At 37.3% G+C, this 24300-nt stretch overlaps 1 protein-coding gene and 2 non-coding genes across 3 annotated transcripts; all 3 read right to left on the reverse strand.

Annotated features, from left to right (window-relative positions):
* Positions 1–1565: 1565 nt before the first annotated feature.
* On the reverse strand, positions 1566–10045 carry LOC129282161 (small ribosomal subunit protein RACK1-like). Its single transcript, XM_064112702.1, has 6 exons — positions 9831–10045; positions 8929–9076; positions 7513–7608; positions 5276–5386; positions 3664–3804; positions 1566–2383 (listed from the first exon to the last, which is right to left on the reverse strand). Exons 1-6 carry the CDS (start codon positions 10034–10036, stop codon positions 2213–2215), a joined length of 873 nt encoding a protein of 290 aa, XP_063968772.1. The 5' UTR covers positions 10037–10045; the 3' UTR covers positions 1566–2212.
* LOC129282319 (small nucleolar RNA SNORA17) lies at positions 2612–2707 on the reverse strand. Its single transcript, XR_008586587.2, has one exon. It is a non-coding gene; the product is annotated as a small nucleolar RNA SNORA17 (small nucleolar RNA).
* LOC129282324 (small nucleolar RNA SNORA17) lies at positions 7072–7167 on the reverse strand. Its single transcript, XR_008586591.2, has one exon. It is a non-coding gene; the product is annotated as a small nucleolar RNA SNORA17 (small nucleolar RNA).
* Positions 10046–24300: the final 14255 nt, after the last annotated feature.

Consider the following 24300-nt stretch of genomic DNA (forward strand, 5'->3'; position numbering starts at 1 on the left):
TTGAAAGAAATCGGACAAGCAATAAGAAAGTTAAAGCTGCTTTAAATTTGAGATCACTAATACATGTAGATTTCAAATTGGCAACTGGGTAAGTAAATTATGACAAGGGGCAAGAACATCTTTCCCATAGGCCATGTACTTTATTATCAGGGATTTGTGGTTTTCTCCTAAGTACCCATTCCCCTGGGGCAGTAATGTAAATATAACCCAGGCAGTATATTGTTTTATGTCCTCATGAAAGAAAAATATAATTTGAAATAAAACTTTTGGGAAAAATGACATTTTAGCCAAAATATGTAGTGGAGTACATGGAAGAGTAGTCCTTGCCTTACATCACTATGACATCCCATGTGGCTAATTTGAAGTCTCCATGGGTATAGTGATTACCAATAGTTACAACTTTTTAAAAATTCATAACTTTCTTGTTGTTAGTCCAATATTGTTCAAACTTTCACCTATCAACTTGTCTGATTTTCCTTTTCCTTCTTAAAACAAGTTTTTATTTGGGTTGGATTCCCCTTTAAAGCATGCAATTACGGGTGGTCTCCAGTTAACTTGCAGGGATGAAATAAATATCTTCACCTAAAATTGCTAGAACTCAATATTTTGCATAATTATACAGCCATATAATGCCCACCTATTTTTCATATTTTCCTTGAAATTATCTTGATGTAGTTGGAAACTATTAAGAAATTGGAGAATATTCCCTCAACTCTGCAACATTGATTTCAGAGGATGTCACGCTAAATCTACTGACTACAGTGGGACTAGAATGCCATATTCTTATGAAGCAAATAACGTACAATGTCATTCTAATTAAGACTCTTAAAATATATTTTACATGTATGCCAACGGATAAGCCAATAATAATTCACTGAATCCTTAATTATGACCTTATTTATGCTTTTGGCTTCTTTTCTTGACTTAAAATTGTATCACCTTCAAGGTGGATTCGTAGAGCATTATGGGTAAAACAAAAGTACAGTGACTTGCCACTTACTTCATCTTAATTTAAGCCGATACAGATTTTTTTTTTTCAAGTTAAGAAGAGGAGCCAAAACAATAGATACATGTAAGTTCAATATCAATGATTCACTAACTCATTCTTGGATTATCCAGTGGCATAAAATGTACTTATCAACTCGATAGGAAAGACATTGTAATTTGCTTTGCCAGAATGCATGTATGGCATTAAAGTCCCACATAGAGAAATTGATGTTAGTAAATATAGTATGATATCAACTGAAACTGATCTTGCAGAGTTAAGAAAGGAACGATAATACATCATTTTATTGGTAGTTTCCGACTAAATCAAAACAATTTCAAGAAAATATGGAAAATAAGTGTTTATTTCATGGATGTCAAGAAGTGAATGTGAATTTCCAGCAACTTTGTGAGAGTTTTTTTCCCCCTTCCCCATAAGCTCAAAAGGTTGTCACAATTGGCTTTTAACAGTTGTTTGAATGCTTTAATTCAGCCCTAATAAAAGGCAATAATTACCCCACACACACATCGTGTTAACAGAACTAAGATTTCAATACAGAACAAACAATGTAGACAATTGATTATGAGCGTACTGTCAAGGAATCATTCCTTGTTTATTTCTCTTACTGAACTTGACACAATAATTTTTGGAACTGTACAATGAACGTTACATCACTTGCTTCCAAATCATATGTCAGTAAAACCAACCCCGTAGGCATAGCCAGTGTTAAGCTTGAAGATAGATGGATAACATTGTTTTGCCTACGAACAAAAGCACAAAATGTTCTGAATTTCTGCCTTCAATTTGTATTTTTGACATCAAAATTGCAAGATAAATTAGTTGAGAGCTTGTGAATTAGTTGAAATATTTGCCAGACGTTGCAATGGCTTATGAACTGGAATATATGCAAACCAACCCCCAATGAAATTTTAATTTCATTTGAGAAGAGTTATTTTATCAGGATGAATATGTATTGTTTAAATCTGGAGATAGAATGACATAATTCTGTATATATCAGGGATTCACCTTCCTTCAGTGACACACTGGCTTACATGATTGCATCAATCTGATAGGGTCCAGACAAGCATTCCATGAAGGGAGATGATAAAATAAAATGCTGCCCCCAAAAGAGCCATTTTGTAAAGATCACTTATACTTGTAGCTCCCTTGTGGGCAGCAAGCCTGTGTGTCATACTGAGGATGTTAATTATGTGGGTGTTTAGACTTCTATGAGCTTGCGATAGAGACCTGCCAGACTCTAATGAGATTGTCAGTGTATCCAGCAAAGAGAGTTTGACCGTCAGCTGACCAGGCCAAGCTCATACATTCCGTCTTGGCGCTTGAGTTTCCGATGACCTCGGGTCGAAGCTCATCAACGGTGGACTTGGTCTCCAGATCCTATATGGTACAAAGAAACAAGAATCACGGTGTATGACAAGACCTCATCAAAGACAGTATAAAGAATTTGACATAAGCACATTCACCAGTGGACTTGTAGATAAATACATCACCATACAGGTTAATCTGCCAAAGAATGTAAATACAATGTGTATATCATGTGAGTTATGTAGGTGAACGTATCACGCGCTACTACTACATGAAACTCCTGAGAACCCCAGGACATAAAGTAGTAGCATGCAGACAGACACCATTCTCTCTATGCCCATTACAGCCCCAAGACTACACAGGAACAGTAGCTTTAGGAACGCCTCAATGGGCAACATATCTCTTCTTTCCTTACTTGTCCCTACTGAAAATTTAAAATATAAATGTAATTCAACTAAGATTCTGTATCAAAGGTTTGTTTGCAATAGAAACGAGACAAAGCAATGATTCCTGGATCTACAGTAAGTGAGCTCAATCAGAGTCATTTGTGTACTTAATACATGCAGGTAATATTGCCCTAGACTTAAAAAATCACAGGTAAATAGGACTTCCATACATATACACAAATCCACAAAAGAGAGTGAGAAAGTGAAGACGCGTTGGATAGGACTGTACTATCGCATACATTTCAGAAGGAAAAAAATTTGATAGACTCAAAAGCTAAATCAAATGTGATTGCTCTCTCATCAATCAAAGCTAACTCTTTAATTGGGACTTTGATTGTTTTTTACTTTCAAAAGGAAAGTATATTCTGGCTGAAAATAATTACACAAAAAGAGGGGGGGGCTTCACAAAGATATAAATGTGACTTGAAGTCATGCTCAGGTACAAACACTCTCAATAGCGTGTATCCTCCGAGTATATCTATCTCAAGCGTAGACGCATTTCATACTCCACCCAACTGGGAATTTAAAGGGAGCATAAAGTAGCAAATCGCGGCGGCCCTTTGGAGCTTGGCCCGGCTCAGGTAACTCGGGAATCTCTGTACATGTTTTCAATAGCTGCACGCATGATTTGTGTGTACTTGCCTATGCTGATTGCACTCGACCGAACAAAGACGAACCAAGCAAGCCATCTAACAAATTATCCCACCCTCAGTGGCAATTGTGTTTGCAGCTCCAAGATCATTGTGATGTAAGGGCTTGCCGTAGGGATAAGCGAATGAAAATGATCGTACATGGATTTCGAGCAGGCGCTCCCTTGAAGTGTGACTTTCAATGACATTTAAATCTTTGTGAAACACCACCCCTGAACTCTATTTTTATTTTCCATTCCTCTGGAAACAGACTTACCCAGATCTTGATGGTAGGTCCAGCAGCAGCACAGAGCCAGTACCTGTTGGGGCTGAAGCAGAGGGCATTGATGCCTTCTTGGGAGTCCAGGGTGTACAAGTGCTTGCCTTCATTCAGATCCCACAGCATAGACAGACCGTCCTGTACAGCAAGACACAAATAAAAGATGAAGTCACTACCGAGGTGGCCTCAATGATATAGTATAGGTTGACTGTTCAAATGCCAGGTTGATTACCTTTTTCTGGGCAAACAAATGCACTGACTTCCCAGGACTTCCTGAGACTACAAATGGATGAATTCAGGGACTCAATAGATTTTAAAATCAAGGAAATTTTTTTTGTTACATTTTTGTTAAAAATACATCATTAATTCAGAGATACTTTTTTTGGTAGAGCACATTCAGAAATTATTTGATTTGAGACGTCATATGCAAGCAGTATTCCTACATAGCGAATGGTAAAAAATCAATGAAATTTCATTTTCTCAGAAAACTGAAAATGGTTTTTATCATTCCTTTTGTATATCAATAAATCATTTCACACCCAATCATGAAAAGAAAACAAAAATAAGTCATCAGCAACCATTTAAAAAAATGAAATTCATGCATTTTATATTACCTAACATGGGGCAGCTGCTCCTTTGTGACGTCACAAATCCAAAACTTAAAATTCCAGATTTCCCTCAAAACTTCACCAATATGTTTTACTATCTTTTTTCCCTGCTATTTTACCACAAACTTTTTTTCAGGGTGAACTTCCCCTTTAACCCTAACTAGGCCAGGCTTTTTTGGCTGTTCTGTGATTCAACCCCCCCCTGAGACCTCGGCCGCCGATCGCCGCAAAAATTTGCAAGCTGGTAGTGTGCGATGTAATCTACAAGGCTGTATGGTAAGATTTTCCAAAATAATGAGATTTTATTTTATATGAATTAATTATGCTAATTTATGCATAAATCGTACTTTTTGCTCTAATTCACTAAATAAAGCTCCTAGAATGCTAATTTTTGGTAAAAATATTCTCTGTAGCATTCTCAACAATGGCAATTGAAAAAAACTTCAGTTTGGAAATCAATTTCTTATGTATTTTATTGTTTTATGAATTTCTTATGTATTTCTTTGTTTTTCAACCTTTTGTTTTTCTTTGTTTTTTTCACCAGATTTATTGCACAACCATTTTGAAGCATAATTATGCTAAAATCAATTGCTTTCAGCTGTTTAAAGTAAAAATAATCATATCTTTATGAATAAGATGAGAAAACTCAATTTGCATTGATTTTGTACACAAAATCATGTTTTGGAACAATTTTTGGTCTGACATGCACTTACAAAATGTTGCGTAATTTTGGAAACGCGTACCCGGGCGTCGTAAATTTGGTCTCAGAAGATGTGCGAGACTTAAAAGTATAAACTCTGCGAGTGGCGCGGTCAAAAAATTTCGCGCGGCGGAATGATCGCAGAAAATGTTGAGGGGGGGGGGTTGATTCAACCCCCCCCGGCCATTTTAGGGAAGTGAAACATCATGTTGAACATATGTTCTGCGATTGCCACATTCTCTAATTCTCTGGGAAACTATTTCAAATTTATTTCAAGACTTGTAGTTGCAGCATTACATACCTTGCCACCGGATGCACAGAGTGAACCATCTGGGGATACAGTCACACAGTTCAAGAAGCAAGTATGTCCATAGTGGTTGGTCTTCAGACGGCAGTTGGTCAGGTTCCAGACCTATATTACAATGTACAAACTCTGGTTAATTGATACAGTTTATCATTCATACCACATCATATTAAATCATACCTACATCACAATGCAAATGGTACAAACTCTGATTAATCATAACCCTCTTTTTAAAGCTGATTACCCTAAAACACCATGAGAGATTTGAATCCGCATGGAAAATGTCAACTACATTTAGCATTCAATGTTCATTTCATGGCGCCACAACATAAATTTCAGAGATTGATCAAGGGGCTAAGACCGAGTGATCCTAGACAATAGGGAGATTTCGCAACCACTACACAGACACTCTCTGGAACGTGGAGAATCTATTGTCAAAAGCCCTTTATGACAAAGAAATCTTTGTCGAAAACAGGTATATCAAAACGGCAGTTTTGTCTGTGACTCTAAACACATGTTCACATTTTTTTTCTTGAGACGATCTGCTGAAGTTCTGGTTCACCAATTTCCAACAAAGACCTCTCAGTTGTTCATTGTTATTTCAATGCATTTACTGTGTTCTAAAATCTGTCCCTGTTGCAATAGCAAATGCAATCAGGCCCCCTGATCACCGCTAAGCTTCATGTCACGGTTCCTATACCGCAAACCATGTAGGCTAAACAGTAGCTGATCAATAATTTGAAACATCCGACAAACTGATAGAAACATGCTGGAAATGTTTCGCTGAATCTGGTACAACTGAAAGTTTTGATTTCCACAACGGATCAGTCAACCAAAACTGATACTGTATTACTAATGGTCAATATATTATTGTGATATAGGAATGAGAGAATCAGAGTTTATTTCAATTTCCTACATGGGAATTACTAATATTATCTCCTGGTACATTATCACCCCTGGTCAAAAAACAATCCAAAATTCCAATATACATATAAATCACATAACTGAACCTTTACCAAAGATTTAGACAGGCTTTATTAAAGGAGAATGAAACCCTTGAAACCAGCTGAATCCATATCAAAGAGAAAAATCAAAGAAACATATTGTTGAAAGTTTGAAGAAGATTGAATGAATAATAAGAAAGTTATGAGCATTAGAATATTGAGATCACTAATGCCATGTAGATCCTCCCGTTGGCAATGCGACCAAGATCTGTGATGTCACACACGTACAACTCCCCCATTACTTTGGTACTTATTTCACTTATATTCTCACTTTTATAGAGTCTATCACAAGGTGAGGTGTTCTCTTTATGAGAGGACAAGTACAGAGGTTTCACAACATTATATCATTGATGAATCGTTTATCATATGATTAGAATGAGCAAAAAGTATGTTTTGGGGTTTATTTTCAGTGTCCAAAAGGGGAGAGTTGTTCATCTGTGACATCATAGATCTTGGTCGCATTGCCAATGTGAGGATCTCCATAGCATTAGTGATCTCGACATTCAAATGCTCATAACTCTTCTATTACTAGTCCTATTTTACTCAAACTTTTGTTGATCTTATTCTTTGATTTTTCTGCTTTCACAAAAGCTAACTTGCTCCAAGAGTTTCATTCTCCTTTAAAGTTACCCTCGACACATTTCACATTGAGTTTTCATAATAATTACTATGAAAGTGGTATACAAGTAGGTGACTTAATTTCCCATAGATAATTTTTTATGAGAATTATGTAGGTGAATGTATCACGCGCTACTACTACACGATACTCCCGAGGACCCCAGGACATAAAGTAGTAGCATGCAGACAGACACCATTCTCTCTATGCCCATTACAGCCCCAAGACTACACAGGAACAGTAGCTTTAGGAACGCCTCAATGGGCACCACCCACATGATCCAATTCTTTTGGTTCATTCAGCCTACATAGAACAACCATCACTTTCCCTCCAGTTGTTCAAATTTACTCAAAATCACTACTGAATATGGTCAGCAGTGACACTTTTTCAAAGAATGACATTTTCATCCTTCCACATCCTCAAACATAAATTCTAGTTATGGTAATATCTTAGAGTTGGAACAGAATCCAATCATCTTACCATCATGGTGTTTTTACCAACAATGATGTGCCACATGATCCTGAAAGAAAATGACCCTGAAAAGGATATTCTTCCTAAAAACAGTTCTAAAAAGACTTAATCATAAGGTAAAGAGTGAGATTGGTTAGTCTTACCTTGACGACCCTGTCCCAGCCTCCAGAGACAATGATAGGGTTCGAAGCATTCGGTGAGAACCTGACGCATGATACCCAATTGGAGTGGCAGTCGTCCTGTAAAACCAAAATCAAACAGTGAGCTCAACTATCATACATTCTTATTAGCATCATTTTTTAAAAACTTACTGTACAATGTTAGGGGAAATTCAACAATTACATGTATCTAGCGGTTTTTACTATAAAATTGCCTAGCACACCATTGGCACAATCAAGAGTCATTTAACCCTAAAAGAGCCAGGTTATTTGGACCCTCTCACAGCCAGGGGGCCTTCGAACGCGCGAGCACCGCAAAAATTTGCTAAGTGGTAGTGTGCAATAAAATCTACAAGGCTGTAATTCTCATTTAATGAATTAATTATGCTCATTCATGCATGAAATAAAACATTTGCTCTAATCAATTATCATACGGCCTCAAAACTGCTAAGTTTTTATTCAGATTCTTTGTAGGATCTCGATCGTATGTTTAAAAAAAAATTGGTATCGCAATTTTTTTCTTATTTTATTGTTTTTAAAATTTCTTATGTATTTCTTTGTTTTTTGACTTTTTGTTAGTGTTTTTTTAATGGAAATTGTTGCAGACTTAATTCTGACCATAAACAAGACAAACTATTAATCAGTAAACAAAGAAATGATACATTTATGAATTTTGGCTAAATACACAATTTGCATTGGATTTGTACATAAATTCATGTTTTTGAGCAGTTTTTGGTCTGACATGCACTTACATAATGTTGCGTAATTTTGTAACTGCGTACCCGGGCACCGCAAATTTGGTCTCAAAAGTTGTGCGAGATATGAAAGTAAAAAGTCAGCGAGCAGGGCGGTTTAAAAATTTCACGCGGCAGATTTACCGTGAAAAATGTAGGCCCCCCCGGGCCTTTTAGGGTTTATCATTCCCAGCAACTAACGCCTCTAAAAGCAGATATGCATACACAATCTGACCGTGGTCTTATAGGATGCCTGACAAAGCAAATTTGATTGATGCAAAGTAGATTGCACACATACAGCCTCATTGATCGTATAATGTGGGTGACTAGAATTGCTTGTCTCTAGTGCTCGTACATGTAGCTGAAAGATGGTTGTAATGATTGGAGTAACCTTGTTCATCCAGTACATTCCATGGTAATTTAAAAAAAACTCTACATTTATGAGGTACTTCGGTTACTTTGCGAGTGCTGATAATGTAAGTGCATAAAATGATTTCTCCATGGATATCTATGGATATTAGAAGTCTTTTGTGACATGAGCTAACTACAAACTGGGGCATGTTTCACAAAGAGTTCAGTGGGACTTTCTGTCATGCTAAAATGCTGATTATTTACTCTCGTAAGTGTTTATGACACACCCACCAGATTATTTGAAAGCTGGACTTACCTGGATGGTGTACTTGCACACTCCAAGGGTATTCCAGAGCTTGATGGTGCGATCCCTAGAACCGGATACAATCTGACGATTGTCAGCAGAGAAGGCAACACTCAGGACATCCTTGGTGTGACCATTAAACGTACGGGTGGTCTTGCCACTGTAAGGGGTTTCAAATGTACATAAGATTTTGGTTGATCACAGACAAACAGCTACAGTCTCTCTCCCCCCCCCCCCTCTCAAGTTTCATAAGCAATATTCTTAAATGAAAATGTCAGTGAGAATGTGAGGTATTACAACAGTTGCAGGAAAGAATTATCTCATGAGAAAGTCTTTCATATCATTATCAAAATTAATTGAAGTATTGTACCATATCTTGGTAGATCTAGATCCGTTTTATTTACATACATCTAAGCATTAAAATCATGACATCAAAGGTGGAAAAATTACCATGCTGAGGATCACCAACACAGATAAGCACATATGGGACAGACATTTTTTGTTCAAACTCGTTTTCAGATTGTTCACACAACCGGCATATATTCAAAGGTCAAGTCCACCCCAGAAAAATGAGAAAAATCAAATGAGCATAATCTCAGGGAAACTTCCAAGCAGTCTGTAAAAGTAGTGTCCAAGAAACTCTTGTATCTTTTATTCAACTTAATGACTTCAAATTTTCACGGTATGAAGAAGAATTGCTCTTTCAGATAAGCTGTTTTTATAATTTTTGGTTTTGAAGACCAATTTACTATTTTGGCTTTTTACAGAGAACCTTACCTGGCGACTTATTGGTGGTTTTGGGGTGGTAGGTCACATATTATCCTTGGGAATTGATAAAAGAGTATTGTTTACTTATCAAATGTTCTTGGAATCCGCCCAGTTTGAAAAATATCTGGTTTTACATTCAAACTTACGTTCCAATATCCCACAATCGGAGTGTCTTATCCCATGATCCGGTCAAGGCAAACTGTCCATCAGAAGACGTGACGACATCGGATACAAAGTGATTATGCCCTTTCAAACTCCTCTTGGGTACACCATAGCTGACGTCATTACGTGTCAAATCCCAAACAATCACGGTCTTGTCTGTCGAACAAAAAAAAGATTGTGGAAAGTGCATTTAGACAAAAATTTCTGATAAACATGAAATCTATCTGAAATGATAACTACTGTATTACCTTCTCTGAAGGACCACCCTAACTCATACTTTAACCCACAATATTTTGGGTGTTTTATTTTTTTTTTTGGGAGGGGGGGGAATTTACCAATGTTTTCATGTACCTTGAAATCTTTCTATTGTAATGGAAGGCAGTGTTGCGCAATGTTGACGCCGCCGTCGGAAAAACGGCGCTTATAGTCTCACTCTGAGACGCAGGTGAGAAAAAAATGAAATAAGCTGTCAATTCAAATTTGAATATCATGAATCTTATCAGCCGATGCAAGTATTTTTATGGTAAGATTCATGATATTTGTTAATCTAAGTTAACACTGCTCATGATATTGTCACCCTCTATACAAGTCTTGTAGCTAGGCTACAATAACACAGATGGCAGATGGCGACAACAGACTGTGAGTAAACGCTCCTCTACTTTTAATATTTTCCATATATCTTTTAATGTTTAATATTGCTTAGAAATATGACCCTTTAGTGATAAAAGGGTCCAATTTGTATTGTAGCCCATTTACATAAGTTTGGGTTCAAAACCCTAAAGAAAACCGGTATTTTGGAGCAACTTTATTGTTGCCAAAATACTTGATTTGTGTAGAGCAATGGCATCCCATCCCTGGCTCCGTGGAGATTAAGCACGTCAGTGATATTACATTAATCTCCAGGAGCCTCCTGGCTAACCGTCGGCGAATGAGGATGATAGTAAAATGTCAGAAATTGTTAAATAGATCCCCAGAAACGATGGTTATTCCTGTCTAGGGCGAAATATGATATTATTAGGGTGACTGCACACAGAGCAAAAAATTTCGCCCTTTTCACAAATTTCACATTCACACAGCCCAAAATAGTCATGGTTTTGAGGGAAAAATCAAAGTTCAACGCATTTCTGACATATGGTCCCGTTATCCAAATTTATTGGTTTTGGTAACAAATTAAGGAGACTAAAATGCTACAATTAACCTATTTAGTTTACATTTTGTTACTACTATAATTTTGATGTGGCCTTAAAAAAGGAGTTTCAAAGTCTTGTATCTTGTGAATAAATGTACCATATTTTTGTAAACTAGCAGGATTTTGTAGTATTGATAATGGCAAATCCAATGGAAATACTCATTTTTTACCTTTCCTTTGGGATCAAGTGTCAGAATTGATTTCTAGTCCTGTAGCTCGGATTGTTTACCAAACGAGTTGACATTGTCCGGCTCGGAACATTACGGGTCGGGTTCCACTTTGCATACCTCGAGCCCGGTAAATAACCCCCCCCCCCCCATGGTTTGATAAGATTTGAGGTGTCATCTGTCATCGCAGTTAAAGTCATGAAACTGTTTTTAAAAAGCAATCCATCCAACTAGTGTAATGGTCGAGGGGACAGGTCAAAGGCCAAGCATCCCTACCTTATTTCCATTCTTTCCCCATGTTGATTTTGACTGATGTGTATGATCAGAAGTCGGAACTCATGACTCATGGCCTTGTGTGCGAGGGATCGAGACGATATGCATCCTATAGCTAGCCGCCCGGCCATGCACGTTTAGCTTGTTAAGTGTGTGCAATATTGTGTGTGCACGCGCACACACAGTACTGCTGCCATGTGACTGGTCATGTGATTAGCTGAGAGTAATGGTTTCACTGGCTGAGATTGTCCGATTCGTTTACAGGTAAAGGCCAGTCAGTCCATTTAGGCATGGTCATAAATCAAGAAGTTTTCCTTTTAATATGACTGTGATGACATGCAGAATATTTCTCTTTTTTTTGTAAAATAATCTGTTCAGTGTATTGAGATATCTTTCATACCAGTTTTTCTGCTAACCATAGAAGCCCCCCCCCCCAAAAAAAAAAAAAATCCTGTAGTGTTGACATACCGGGTATTCCACAAAGTCGATGATCTGAAAATAATAGCTCAGCTGGGTGTAAAGCATTTTAATTTGGGGCCCAATATACTGTGTGTGCAGTTCAATAGCAGGTAGAGTAAAGTCCCCAAATGGACGGTTCCAAATATCGGACGAAAATGACTTCAACTCTCTCCCCATAACTACAGGCCATGCACTGGCAGGGGACTTGCATGCATGAGATACATGAACATACCTGCTATTGAACTGCACATATAGTGTACAGTAGATCCAAGTTGCTGCTCAAAAAAAATCCAGGGGTAAAATCTTGTCTTGAGGACTCCATGATGATGTCTTTTTTTTTTAAAGTGACACATACTTCTTCATCATTGGAGTCTTGAATCCCCTCCCATATATGCATAAGAGAGACATGTAAACAAAGATGGATTTCCCTAAGAAAAAAAAAAAAAAAGTTAATAAACTCCTCGATCAGACGGCTTCCAGCTGTCTAAGCGAAAACGTCCAGTGTTCAGAGCCGAAAGAGGTCTATTGTCAGTAGAGGCGCACGGCCAATATTGGAGACTGTCTCCAATGTGGGAGATTATCTCCAATATCAGAGACTTTTGTAAAGAATTTGGGTATCCAATTTCAGAGACAGTCTCCAGTTTTGGAGTCCAATTTCCTTTGTTTACATTTGCTGCAAAAGGATTACCTTGGCGGCAAATAAAAATGTGATAAGCAGATTCCTCATGAAAAATTACCCCTTTTCACCGTCTACTTTAAATATTCTTTAAATATTCACCGTCTACTTTTGTTTTGATAAGGATTTTTGTTGTCAATCACACACAAAACAAATGGGCTTCTGACCTCAGTGAGACAAAATTTTGGGTGGAAATAAATCATGCTTTTGTTGGTGTTGTTTCTTTTGTCCTTTTGCAAAGCAAGTCTCCAATGTGGGAGATTGTCTCCCCTATTGGAGAGTCTCCCATATTGGCCGTGCGCCTCTACTGATTGTATTGGTAAGTAAATTTCCTTTACCGATTTCTATATCAAATTATTGATAGTAATAACAATTAAAATCGGCATTTGCGCAGCTAAAATAAATTGTTTTATCAGCAATTACATGTAAGCAATTATTATGGAGTCAAGTGTGCGATTTATATCGCCGATATTGATCGCGGCGCACAACTCTACGCTTCTAAGATTTGGAAACTGCGTCCAATTTTTGGCAAAACACAAGCTTCTGTTAAGTAAACAAATTCCGTTTAGGCCTACCCTAATTTTTTTATAACATTAATGTTCAACATTTGTACTACGTCTACAGATAAACATGATTTTTATTTGATTCAATGATTATATTTTTGTTTTGGTCCTAAAAAAACTGCAAGTACTTTTAGTTTTAGAGATCTATGACTATGAATGTCTTATTAAGAGTCTTATGCTTACTCAAGACGTTAAGACTTAAGTAGGGATCCCAAAACGAAAATCTAATTTTTTAAATCTATGTTTAAAGGCATTGAAAAGTACCTCACCTGAATCAGCATATTAAAAAACCCAAGTGAATGACTTTTAGTGTTCCAAAGAGATCTAAATATCTGTTAATCTGAGGCTAAAGTGGGTCCGAATTGTGACAGATTTGTGTACAAATTTCATTTTGAAATTTCGTCGACACGTATGCACAGAGCTCGGCACTGAACGAGGGATTGTGGGCGTGTCCTTTCTCGCCTCGGCCTATTGTTACCCAAATACACAACTCGAACGAAAGTGCGTTCACCGTCCCAGTTAGTCTCGGATCCGAGCTTATCCAAATAAACAATGATTAAATAACAACAAAAAATAGAAAGAAGAGAAAAGAGAAAAAAAATGGCTCAAATGCAGTCGTTTGGTGACGGATAGTATGCTCTGACCTCTTGCTGATATAAGGATTAGATATGACATAAGTTTTATGCCATGATAACTAAAGCATGGGGGGCGGGGGCACTGACTTTCAAAATAATAAATTCTTTAAACATCTATATCTAGGCAAGGGAGGGTCCAGGATTTTCCAAAGGGGGGAGGGCACTATTAGCGGCGGCAATCAAAAAAATTTAGGGGAGGGCACCAAAATTTTTGACAAAAAAAGGTTATCAAAGGGGGACCGAAAAAAAAATTTAGCCCCCAAAAAAGGTAATAACGTCCCCCCATAGGCAGCGGGGGGGGGGGGGTCGTGTCTCCCCTAAATTTGAGGTGGGGGACAATCGCCCCCCCCCCTCCTAATTTTTTTGTCGATAACCTTTTTTTTTTGCTTGTCAATTTTTTTTCCTGCGTGCCCCCTAAATTTCAGTGGACCCCCCTAAAAATTTCATGGGGTCTCCCCTAAAATTTGGTTGATAAACCTTTTTTTTTGGGGGGGGGGGGGGGCTTGTCACAAAATTTTGGTGGTCCCCCTCCCCTAAATTTTTGCTTTCCGTTGCCAATGGTCCCAACCTCAGATTTAGGGGGGACAGGGCCTATGGAGGGAACATTTTCCCGATGCAAATTTGATAAGCATTACAAAATGTTTTTACCAAAAATTCAAAGTCATTTCGTCCCTAAAAATTGACAAGCAAAAAAAATAGGGCCTATATAATATATATATAAATATATATATATATATATATATCCTCACTTTCAAGGGGCATGCTTGGGTAAAAAGGGCATGTTTATGTTACAAATTACAAATTTGGCTCTCGATAATTATGCCCCTTGGATCCACCAGTAATCTAAGTGGAATTTTTTGTTTTTAGTTTTGATATGGCTACCTTCTCGGAGGGCGTCCTCGCCGCGGTAGCTGGATAGTGCTGCAAAAGAGTAGGCCTTATACATCTTTTGCAGCATTAACTGACACTCCGAGACTTATAATTTTACCTTATACTTAAAAAATGAATAATACAAAATAAAACATAACACTTGTTTTTGGAGTATGTTGATGTCAAAATATATTCAGTCTGGGGCATGAAGACTTGGAACTCTGCCCCATATCATTGTACTTGCCTCGCTCGATTTGTATCATAAAAAAAATTTAAAAATGTTTCCACATTAAAATATAGATCTAAGTACAATGGCCAAAAATAATAGTACGAATAAGCTAGCAGAATTTGTATCATACCACCCATATTATTGAACGCCAACGAAGGCAGTTTCTAAATCCTGTTTGCTTTATCCCACTTTTCCACTAAGATTTATCCCTTTTGCGTGTCATATGAAAGCAGTTTTGTGCGCAGATCTAGCGTACCGGTAGGACCACATGCAGTCATTAATAGCTCTCTTTAATTTTTTTTCAACAAATGATGTCTCATGCTTTCGTTAAAATTAATAAATTAGAATCCTTGTATATGGCCCTGGGAAGTGGGGTGCTCGGGTTGTGACCCCCAAGTTTTTTTTGTTTTTTTTTAGCTGGTGGTGCGTTTTTTGTACACGTATATAGTTTAAAACAGGAAGAAGAATGACATTGATTTTTGTACCGCATTATTTTCATTAATTTATTGGTAGAAATACAAAAAAAAAAGTTTTGAAAAAACATTTTTCAAAACTATTCCGCGGCTCCTGGAAGAATGGAGAGATGGACGGAAGGAGAGAAATGAATAGGATGAAGGGGTGGATCCAGCTTTCGCCAAAGGGGGGGGGGGGGGCAAATTTTTTTTCACCATTATTTTTCCCCAATCGGCCTTCTTTGAAGAAATGTCACTTCTTAGCTTTTGTCTTATAAATCAACATAAATATATAATATCATAACCCTTTTTATATAGTGCGAGCTAATTTATTTAAAAAAATATGTTTTTTCCCCAAAGTTTGAAATTTCTGGGCAATGTTTATCATGAAAAAGATGTGTATGCAACTAAATAATTACTAAGAACGCGAAGTGCGAACAGAATTGAAATCATAGGCACTTTGCAATTAGCAATTGATGCGAAGCGCGAGCACAAAATTGGAAGATTTAGACCTACATTGTAAAAACGAGACATGTCTAGTCATGTCTTTTAAATCATCATGGAAAGGATGTCAAATTGCCGATCTTTGTTACTTCAATAATGCTCGCGCAAATTAGCGCGAGCATAAGATTTTTGTATACGTTTTGAACTGATCAAAAAGGTACCTGTTAAGGAGTGCTTATTTCACTTAGCCATGGAGACGTTACATATTTCAACAATAAAATAATGCAAGCGCGAGCCGATTTTTTTTTTACACTTCTACATAAAGAATGGACAATTTTAATCAATTATTGTGACCATGAACAGGATCGTCGTTATAAAACAATTAATGCGAGCGCGAAGCGCGAGCGGAAAAAAATTGACATTTAGACCTAAAAAATGGGACACTCTATTCCTGTTTTGTATAATAAGGATGAGTAATAGGGGTTCTTCCTACATAAAAAATGCGAGCACAAAGCGCTAGCAGAATTTTGTTTTTCAGAAACTGGATAATGGTTGAAATACTAACAAGTTGAGTATCTAGATAGACATGCGCTCGCGTGTTTCCGATTTAGGCCTACAATCTAGGCATTCTGAATATATATTTTAACATGAAATTGAAAATCAAAGCGAGCGCGAAGCGCGACCTTAAAATATTTGACATTCTGATCTGAAAAAGGGGTCAATTTCAGCTCAAGTACTTTGTGAGGTGGATTTGGATCGCACTTAATAAAGAGCTGATAGATTTGACAAAGGACCGGGACATGAAAGTGATGAATATCTTCCTATTCCTCTTGCTAAGAGCGAGATGAAACAGAAAGGACAATTTAGCCATTAAAATTAATATCTGATCTATAAATGCCTAATGAGGCGCGAAATCTGATGATAACATGGTATGAAAACTGGAAATTTCAAGCACTTTTGTAATTATGAATATGATGTATCAGGTAATATTTTTAACCGTTTATGCGAGCGCAAGTCGCGAGCCAAAATTTTTATAAGGCCAAGTCACAAGGATTACCCTCCTTTTAACTGCCATTATCAATATGTTACTACATTATAACCATGTATTTACTCTACATATGCATTAAATTCTGTGAATCCCATAATCTTGAACCATTAATGCTTCTTTCTTTGACCCATGCTATTTCTGCCCATATATCTCTTGAGGGTTTTTTTTTTCTCTCTCAAGGTGTGTATGGCACATTGAGGAGTATAGAAGCATGTTGGAGATATTGAAAGGGGTAGAATAATTGAATGAAATTCACGAATGGGAGAGATGCCGAGGGGGGGGGGGGGCAAAGATGTTGAGACAGAAAGGGGGTTTGAGAGAAAAGAGGGGAATTAACTATAAAGGAACAGCAGTCAGGAGAGGGAAAGAGAGAGGGGGGAGGAAATCGAAGGAAGATATGCATACGATAAAAGAGTCCTCGTAGAAAAAGTGAGAGAGAGGGGGGATATGGAACTGAGAGATCATAATGAGATAAGAAAGAAGTAGTAGTGCATGGGCGGATCTATCGCCAATAGGGGGGGGGGGTGCCAATTCGTCTGCGGCCAACTTGTCCACTCATTACATGGTCTACTTTCATTTAGTCTAATGCCAATCTGTCCATCAACATTTCGTCTAACAGCCATTGGTCCATTAACCATTTGGTCCAATCATCACTTCGTCTAATAATTAACCATCTCGTCTATGACCATTTAGTCTCATAACCGGTTGGTCTAATACCCATTTTATTTTCATTCATTTTGCACAATAATACACTTATAGTCCAATGAGAAGAAATGGTATATGGACCAAATGGCTTTTGGGTCCACTGGTCATTAGACGGAATGGCATTAGACTAAATGAAAAAAAAAAGACTATGTGGTGAGTTGACGAACTGATGGACCAAACGATATTAGACGAGTTGGCAATTAGACAAATTGGAAATAAACCGGGGAAGGGGCCGAAAAATATTTGCACCCGTATTTTCCACAATCAGCCGCTCAAAGTTAATAGGGGTAGTCCAAACAGTCACTTCTTTATTCTCATTAAACAGCATACACAAAACACAATATACAATAATCTCATAGCCCCTATAGTGCAAGTGCGAAGCGCGAGCTAAAATATTTTTGAAATTTCATGTTTTTTATCCTCAAAATTGAACATTCTGGGCAATGTTTGTGAAATGGAACAAGATGCGTATTTTACTAAAATTGCTGCGAGCGCGAAGGAGCAAAAAAAAAAAGTAAGTAAGAAAAGAGAGAAATATACGTTCTGGCCTGATCGAAAAGGGACTTGCTAATGGCTAATGGCGGTTTACAGTTAGCCAAGAAGACGATGCATATTTCAATCAAAATAATGCGAGCGCAAAGCTCGAGCTAAAATGTTTGAAATTCTGACCATAAAAATAGACATTCCAAGCACTTTGTGTATGAACAGAACACAGTGGGAGCACGAAGCGTGAGCGGATAACAATTGAGATATATAGACCTAAAAAGGAACACTATTTTATAAATCGTGAAAAGGGTGGGTAATTGGTTACCGTCTTACATTATTTTATAATGCAAGAGCGAGAAGAAATTTTTTTATATTCTAATCTGAAGCGAGATAATTTAAGCATGCTGTTTTCAATAAAGGATAAGCAGCCCGTCTCAATAAACATGCGTGTTCTAGAATTTGTGCATTCTTAATACACTTTTTATCACGGAAAATCAATAATGCGAGCGCGAAGCGCGAACTGATAATATTGGATATTCCGATGTGAAAAGGTCAAATTAAGCACTGCACTGTGCAGGAAAATAATCGTAAAGTGGACATGGATTGCTCTTAAAAAATGAGGCGAATGCAAAGCATGAGCTGAAGTTATTCTGGCCTAGGACCGGGACATTCTAAGGACATTTTTTCATCATAATTATGAATGTCTTCCGATTCCTCTTCCCAAGCGCAAAAAGAAACATGTCGATCTTCCATTTTGAAAAAGTGACAACTTAATTACGGTATTAGGAATTAATGAAATGTTATTAATATCTTTATTTACTAATCTAATAAGCCTAATGAGAGCTCTAAATTTGTTGATATTAAAGTGTTAACCCTGGACATTATAAGCACTTTTGTAATTATGAATATGATGCATTAATTACCGGTAACGTACTTTTAGAAATTAATGCGAACAGCAATTGCGAGCAAATCTTTAATTTAATAAACTTATTATTAACTCAAAAAACTGTCATGAAAAGGCGATTTTAAGTACTTTGATTTATATATATTTTAGGTATACATAACTCACCAATTTAAGCACGTGCGTGCAATGCTAGCTGATAAGATTTGACAATCAGACCTTAAAAAGTTATATTTTGATAAATTTATGGAATAGGGCCTACATGAAGAGGATAGGTACTCCACAAATGAAATAATGCTAGGGCACAGCGTGAGCTAAAAATGTTGATACTCAGATCATAAAACGAATATTTTACAAAGCACTTTTTTATTGATTCGTTATACCTCGGTCACACTTTTTCTACGGCGAGTAGAAAACAGTCGTTTAAACATTTTTTGTGCCAGCTAAATATAGGTGGTTTGAATAAAAATGAATAAAACGGCTGTTTCGACTCTCCGTACGGCCGCCGCAGAGCAAATGTGACCGAGGTATAAATAAAAAAGAATAATGAAAGTTCAATGTCCTAGCTGACCGTACAGTATATGTTTTGTATTTTGACTGCAAAGCTTAAATGTCAAGCTCATATATATCAGCCTATTGAGCAATAATTATGTACTCATCGAAAATGAGCAATGCGAGTGCGAAGCGCGAGCGAAAATTTCAATTTTGCATGTTCTTTTAAATCATCAAAGTCTCCCCTCCCTAATTTTATTCACTTTTCTCCCTCCCTTTTCCCCTCTTCCTTTTCCACTCTCTTTTCCTTCTGTTTCTTCTTCCTTTCTCCATTTTTTGGTCTTTAATCCGCCAACAGGGGGGGGGGGGGTGACCGCCCCCTGGATCCTTCTATGGTAGCGATGGTGAAAGCATTTGAATTATTCACCTCACAGTGTTAAACGGGGAAAATAGGAAATGGCTAAATTTTGAAAATCATTAATGTGGAGCCCTATTCAAGTTTAGTTTCATCTATATACACTTTGACAGGGGCTGATCCAGGATTTTCCAAAGTGGGGGCATTCAAGACCTAGTATGCTAGGAAAAAATCATTCCATACACAAAATTCCTTGGAAAAGTTGAAAAATAAGTCCTCACTTGAGAATGAACGACAAAATCCACTAACAAATATTTGATATATTACGGGAGGGGGGACCTTTATTTGTCTCCCCTTTCCTTATTCCTCATCCATTCCATAGGCAGATCCAGGTGCCGGACCCAATTATGGGCGGCGGCAACCCCTCCTACTGGCTGGCGGTGCGAATTTTTTTTTTTTTTTTTTTACGGCGCAGATCGGGGAGAAAAATTGTAGTCCCCCCCCCCCCCATTAGCAAAATTTTGATCTACACCGGGTATTTGTCTGTCGTACCTTCCAGTAAATGAAACAACAAAATAAAAAAAAATCACCGTTGCACTAGTATTAAAATTTTTGCGAGTCTTTATTTTTCAAATATTTTTGTTTATAATGGTATTCATTAATTATAATTATAGTGGAGGTTCGCATCCCGAGAATGTGAAATGAAAAAAAGAAAACAAAAATTGCACTGAACAGGAAACACTAAACGTCCTTTTCAATTCCAATTTACTTAAAGTCATTCAAATAAAAAAAATTAGCATAATTTTTTGATACCTTAACTTGTTCATCACGAATACAATGAAGCCGACAATTATTTAGGTTTGTTTTGGATTAATCTTTATAATAATTCACTTCAAATAAAATTCATACATTAACAGGAAAATATCACAGAAAATAATTTTAAAAAATTAATTGCAGTTGTATAAAACATCATAGAAAATAACACGACAGATAAATTTTATCTCGACAGGCACACTGTTCATTCGATCATAAAACAATCGCGCTGTTTCACTCCTTGTACACGCACAACTCTATCAGTGTTGTTTCATCTTCATCTGTCCTCAATGGCAAGGACACCAGCATGATTCATTCACTTCAAATAAAATTCATACATACATATACAGGAAAATATCACAGAAAATAATTTTAAAAAATTAATTGCAGTTGCATAAAACACGATAGAAAATAACATGACATATGAATTTTATCTCGACAGGCACACTGTTACATTCGATCATGAAACGATCGCGCTGTTTCACTCATTGTACACGCGCAACTCTATCTGAATTGTTTCATCTGTCCTCAATGCGGCAAACACCAGCAGTGCAGTGACGATAATAAGTTGCAGTTGCACGTGCGCGGAGAATGAATTAAATTCGGCGGCTGAGTAAAGTCTAGCGAGAAAGGTACGTCACCAGCGAACTTCACGATAGACCACGCCTACTTGCCGAGGTAACCAACGTTGATTGACGGCCCATTTAGTTTTTTGAGTAGTATGAAAAAGTACAGGCATGTATAAACTTCATTTTAGTTTGAATTCATTAAAAAAAAACATTTTTCTTCTAATATAGATGTTTCAAACATATTCCATGTGGAAAACATAATTTTTAAAACATTTATTGCTATATTTTTATCATGAAAAAAGGATTTCTTACGCAACAACAAGTATGATATGTGTGGGCAAGAGAACTACCGTTTTAGCCATAAAGCATATTTTTTATGATTTTATTGTGAGCCTACTCAAGGATTTTTGTTTATTTTTTATGAATTTCCAGACCAAGTTCAACAGCGCCGTCTCGAGCTTGCAATAACGCATGCGATCGCACGCATTTTTCTCCATAGCGAATACACGCGACGAAACTCTGTGGATTTCTCGTGGATTTAACCTCCAAACGTCACTTTCGATACCACATGAAGGTAAGACACTTCATCCCACATAAGTAAATTTAAATATATAAAACACAGGGCCTAATTTTTTTCACTAAGATGAACTAATTTGCTGAGGAAAAGCATTTCAATGCTCATTTTTGCCGTCGAGAACAGACGATGGTGGCAATGCACACTGTTTACGCACTTGCAATTGACTTTTCATTTGCCCATAGCAATTTTGCTCAGTGGATCGGCCGACCTTTTGGTAACTCTAACTTAAGTTCCTCAACCAATATTGAGGCGAAATTTACTCTGGACCTAGGCTAAAAAGTGGATGAGATAGAAAAATCCAGCGGTCTCCCTGCCTAAACGGTGGCTGATACGGATAGACTATGACATGTCAACATAAAATTAAAAATCACAAATTTTTTTATTAATTTGGTTAGTAAAGTCAAACTCAAATCAAATTCAAAGAATGTCAAAAAATCAAAAATCACAAATTTTTTGAAATTTGGTTAGTTAGGGCCTAAGTCAAACTCAAATCAAATTCAAAGAATGTCAAAAAATTTCTACTTAGTACCGGTACTTGCTTCGGTCGCAACTTTGTGATTGTCTTCACGCGATACGCCTTATCGAGATTCAAGCCCCCTCAAAAATTATGCTCATTACGCTGCTGCGTGATCCTGTATAGAGACATTAATGACACGAACATATAGATCTATCAATATCGTGTCACTTGTCGGTAGCGGCAAATCTGCCATACCGTACAATTGCCGTACCCACGACAAAACCAGGCATATGGGTCCATTCATTTTCCGTGTGATAGAGAAGACTGGCTCACCTCGGGACGATGACAAAATCATATCAGGAACCGATGGAGTTGTCGCAATCTGGGTGACCCAGCCATTGTGGCCTTTCAGGGTTCCTTGAAGACGCAGTTGCTCAGTACCTCCAGACATTTTGGCTGTTTTACTAACAGATGAGGATGGATTTTAAGGAAGGGCCCGTTTGGCCTTTCTGCTTGCCAATGTAGGCTTCAGTGAAAAAGGCTGAATAGAGGCGACTAAATTTTGACGTCAATCGACTATGGTATCTTTCATGTAAAAATTGAAGAACAATCGGTCACGTCATCAATGTATGACCGGATGGAGTCTGAAGTGAAGCTATTTTGCGATGGGGGGGGGGGGTCGATCCAGACTTGAGCGTGGGGCAAAGGCCGCAAAATGGTTTTGAAAGTGGGGGCTGACCATGAAAACAAAATCACAATCAGAAGGTCATTCTTACGTTTTTGCACGGTTTTGGAAAAATATGGGGGGGGGTGAAGCCCTACCCCCCGGCCCCCCGATTCCGAGGGGGACAATACCTTCATCGCCTTTCTGGCTTCTTTGAAATGTATACCCCAGCCCGGTAGGCCTAACTCCCCTTCTCTCTCTTTCTCTCTCTCTCTCCCCCTCTCTTACTGTTCTTAAGTACGTTGTTTTAATTTCATTGATTTTGTTTCGTTTGTTGTATATTTATTAGCATTACAAGCATCAATATTTTTTCAATATTTTTTTTCATCTTGAGAACTTGCTACCAATATTATTCCTTTCTTTGAACCACCCATTTTGGCTCGAGTAGATTTTTTTTTCCTACTCTGACCTGCCGTGGGTGTCGATCGGTGTTCATGGGTGGGGGATGAGGACACACATTTTTCAGGTTTAATCCCTTTTTATACATTTTTCAATTTTTATTTTTATTTAGTTCTAATCTCCACTTATTTTACATCATGATACTAACAAAAATGAAGTGACATTGAAAATGGTATTAAAATAACCGGGGCACACCAAAAAAAAGGGCTCATTACTCTTGGCCCTCTTGGTTGCGGGAGGGGTAAATTACAAAAAGATAATGTCATGTATAAAACACAAACAAGAACATGTTATTCTGTTTTATCCTGGCTGATTGTTTTTGTTTATTTCACCACTCATCGATTTGTAACAATATCTAAAAGGAATGTTTTCATTCAATCAATAACAATATAAAAGTACAAATACTCTGAACTTCGGAAAAATGATTGTCCAAATTAACGTACAATCAATGTTACCATCATGATCATGATCATCATATACTCGCTCCTTATCATCGTCATCATACTTGATTGTAAATCATTATTATTCCACCATAATTATTTGGGGGATGGTTTAAAACAGGCCCCCCCCCCACAAACACATATGAAATATTGGGGGATATATCTGGATATATCCCCATCCCCCGTGATCGACACCCATGCTGACCTGAATATTAAGGAACATTTTAAGGACTTTTATGAATTTCTCAAGTGAATACTGTCTCACTTTATGATGTTACTCGCGAAGCGCGAGCAAAAGTTGGTAATATTCCGAATATAAAATACGAAAGTTGTGATATTTTTTTTGGATGAAATTTCCAGTGTATATTCTGCTTGTTTCTTTTTCCTCTGTTGATTAAAATCAACATTTTCTGGGGTGAACTTGACTTGTAATTTTTATATAGGCCTACACTGACCGGAGAAGGAACGTGTGAATGTATGTTTCATCAGGAAAGTCATGATGAGGGTACGAATGTCATTTAAAGGGATGGC

Source organism: Lytechinus pictus, chromosome 18, assembly GCF_037042905.1.
Source record: "Lytechinus pictus isolate F3 Inbred chromosome 18, Lp3.0, whole genome shotgun sequence".
NCBI lineage: Eukaryota > Metazoa > Echinodermata > Echinoidea > Temnopleuroida > Toxopneustidae > Lytechinus > Lytechinus pictus.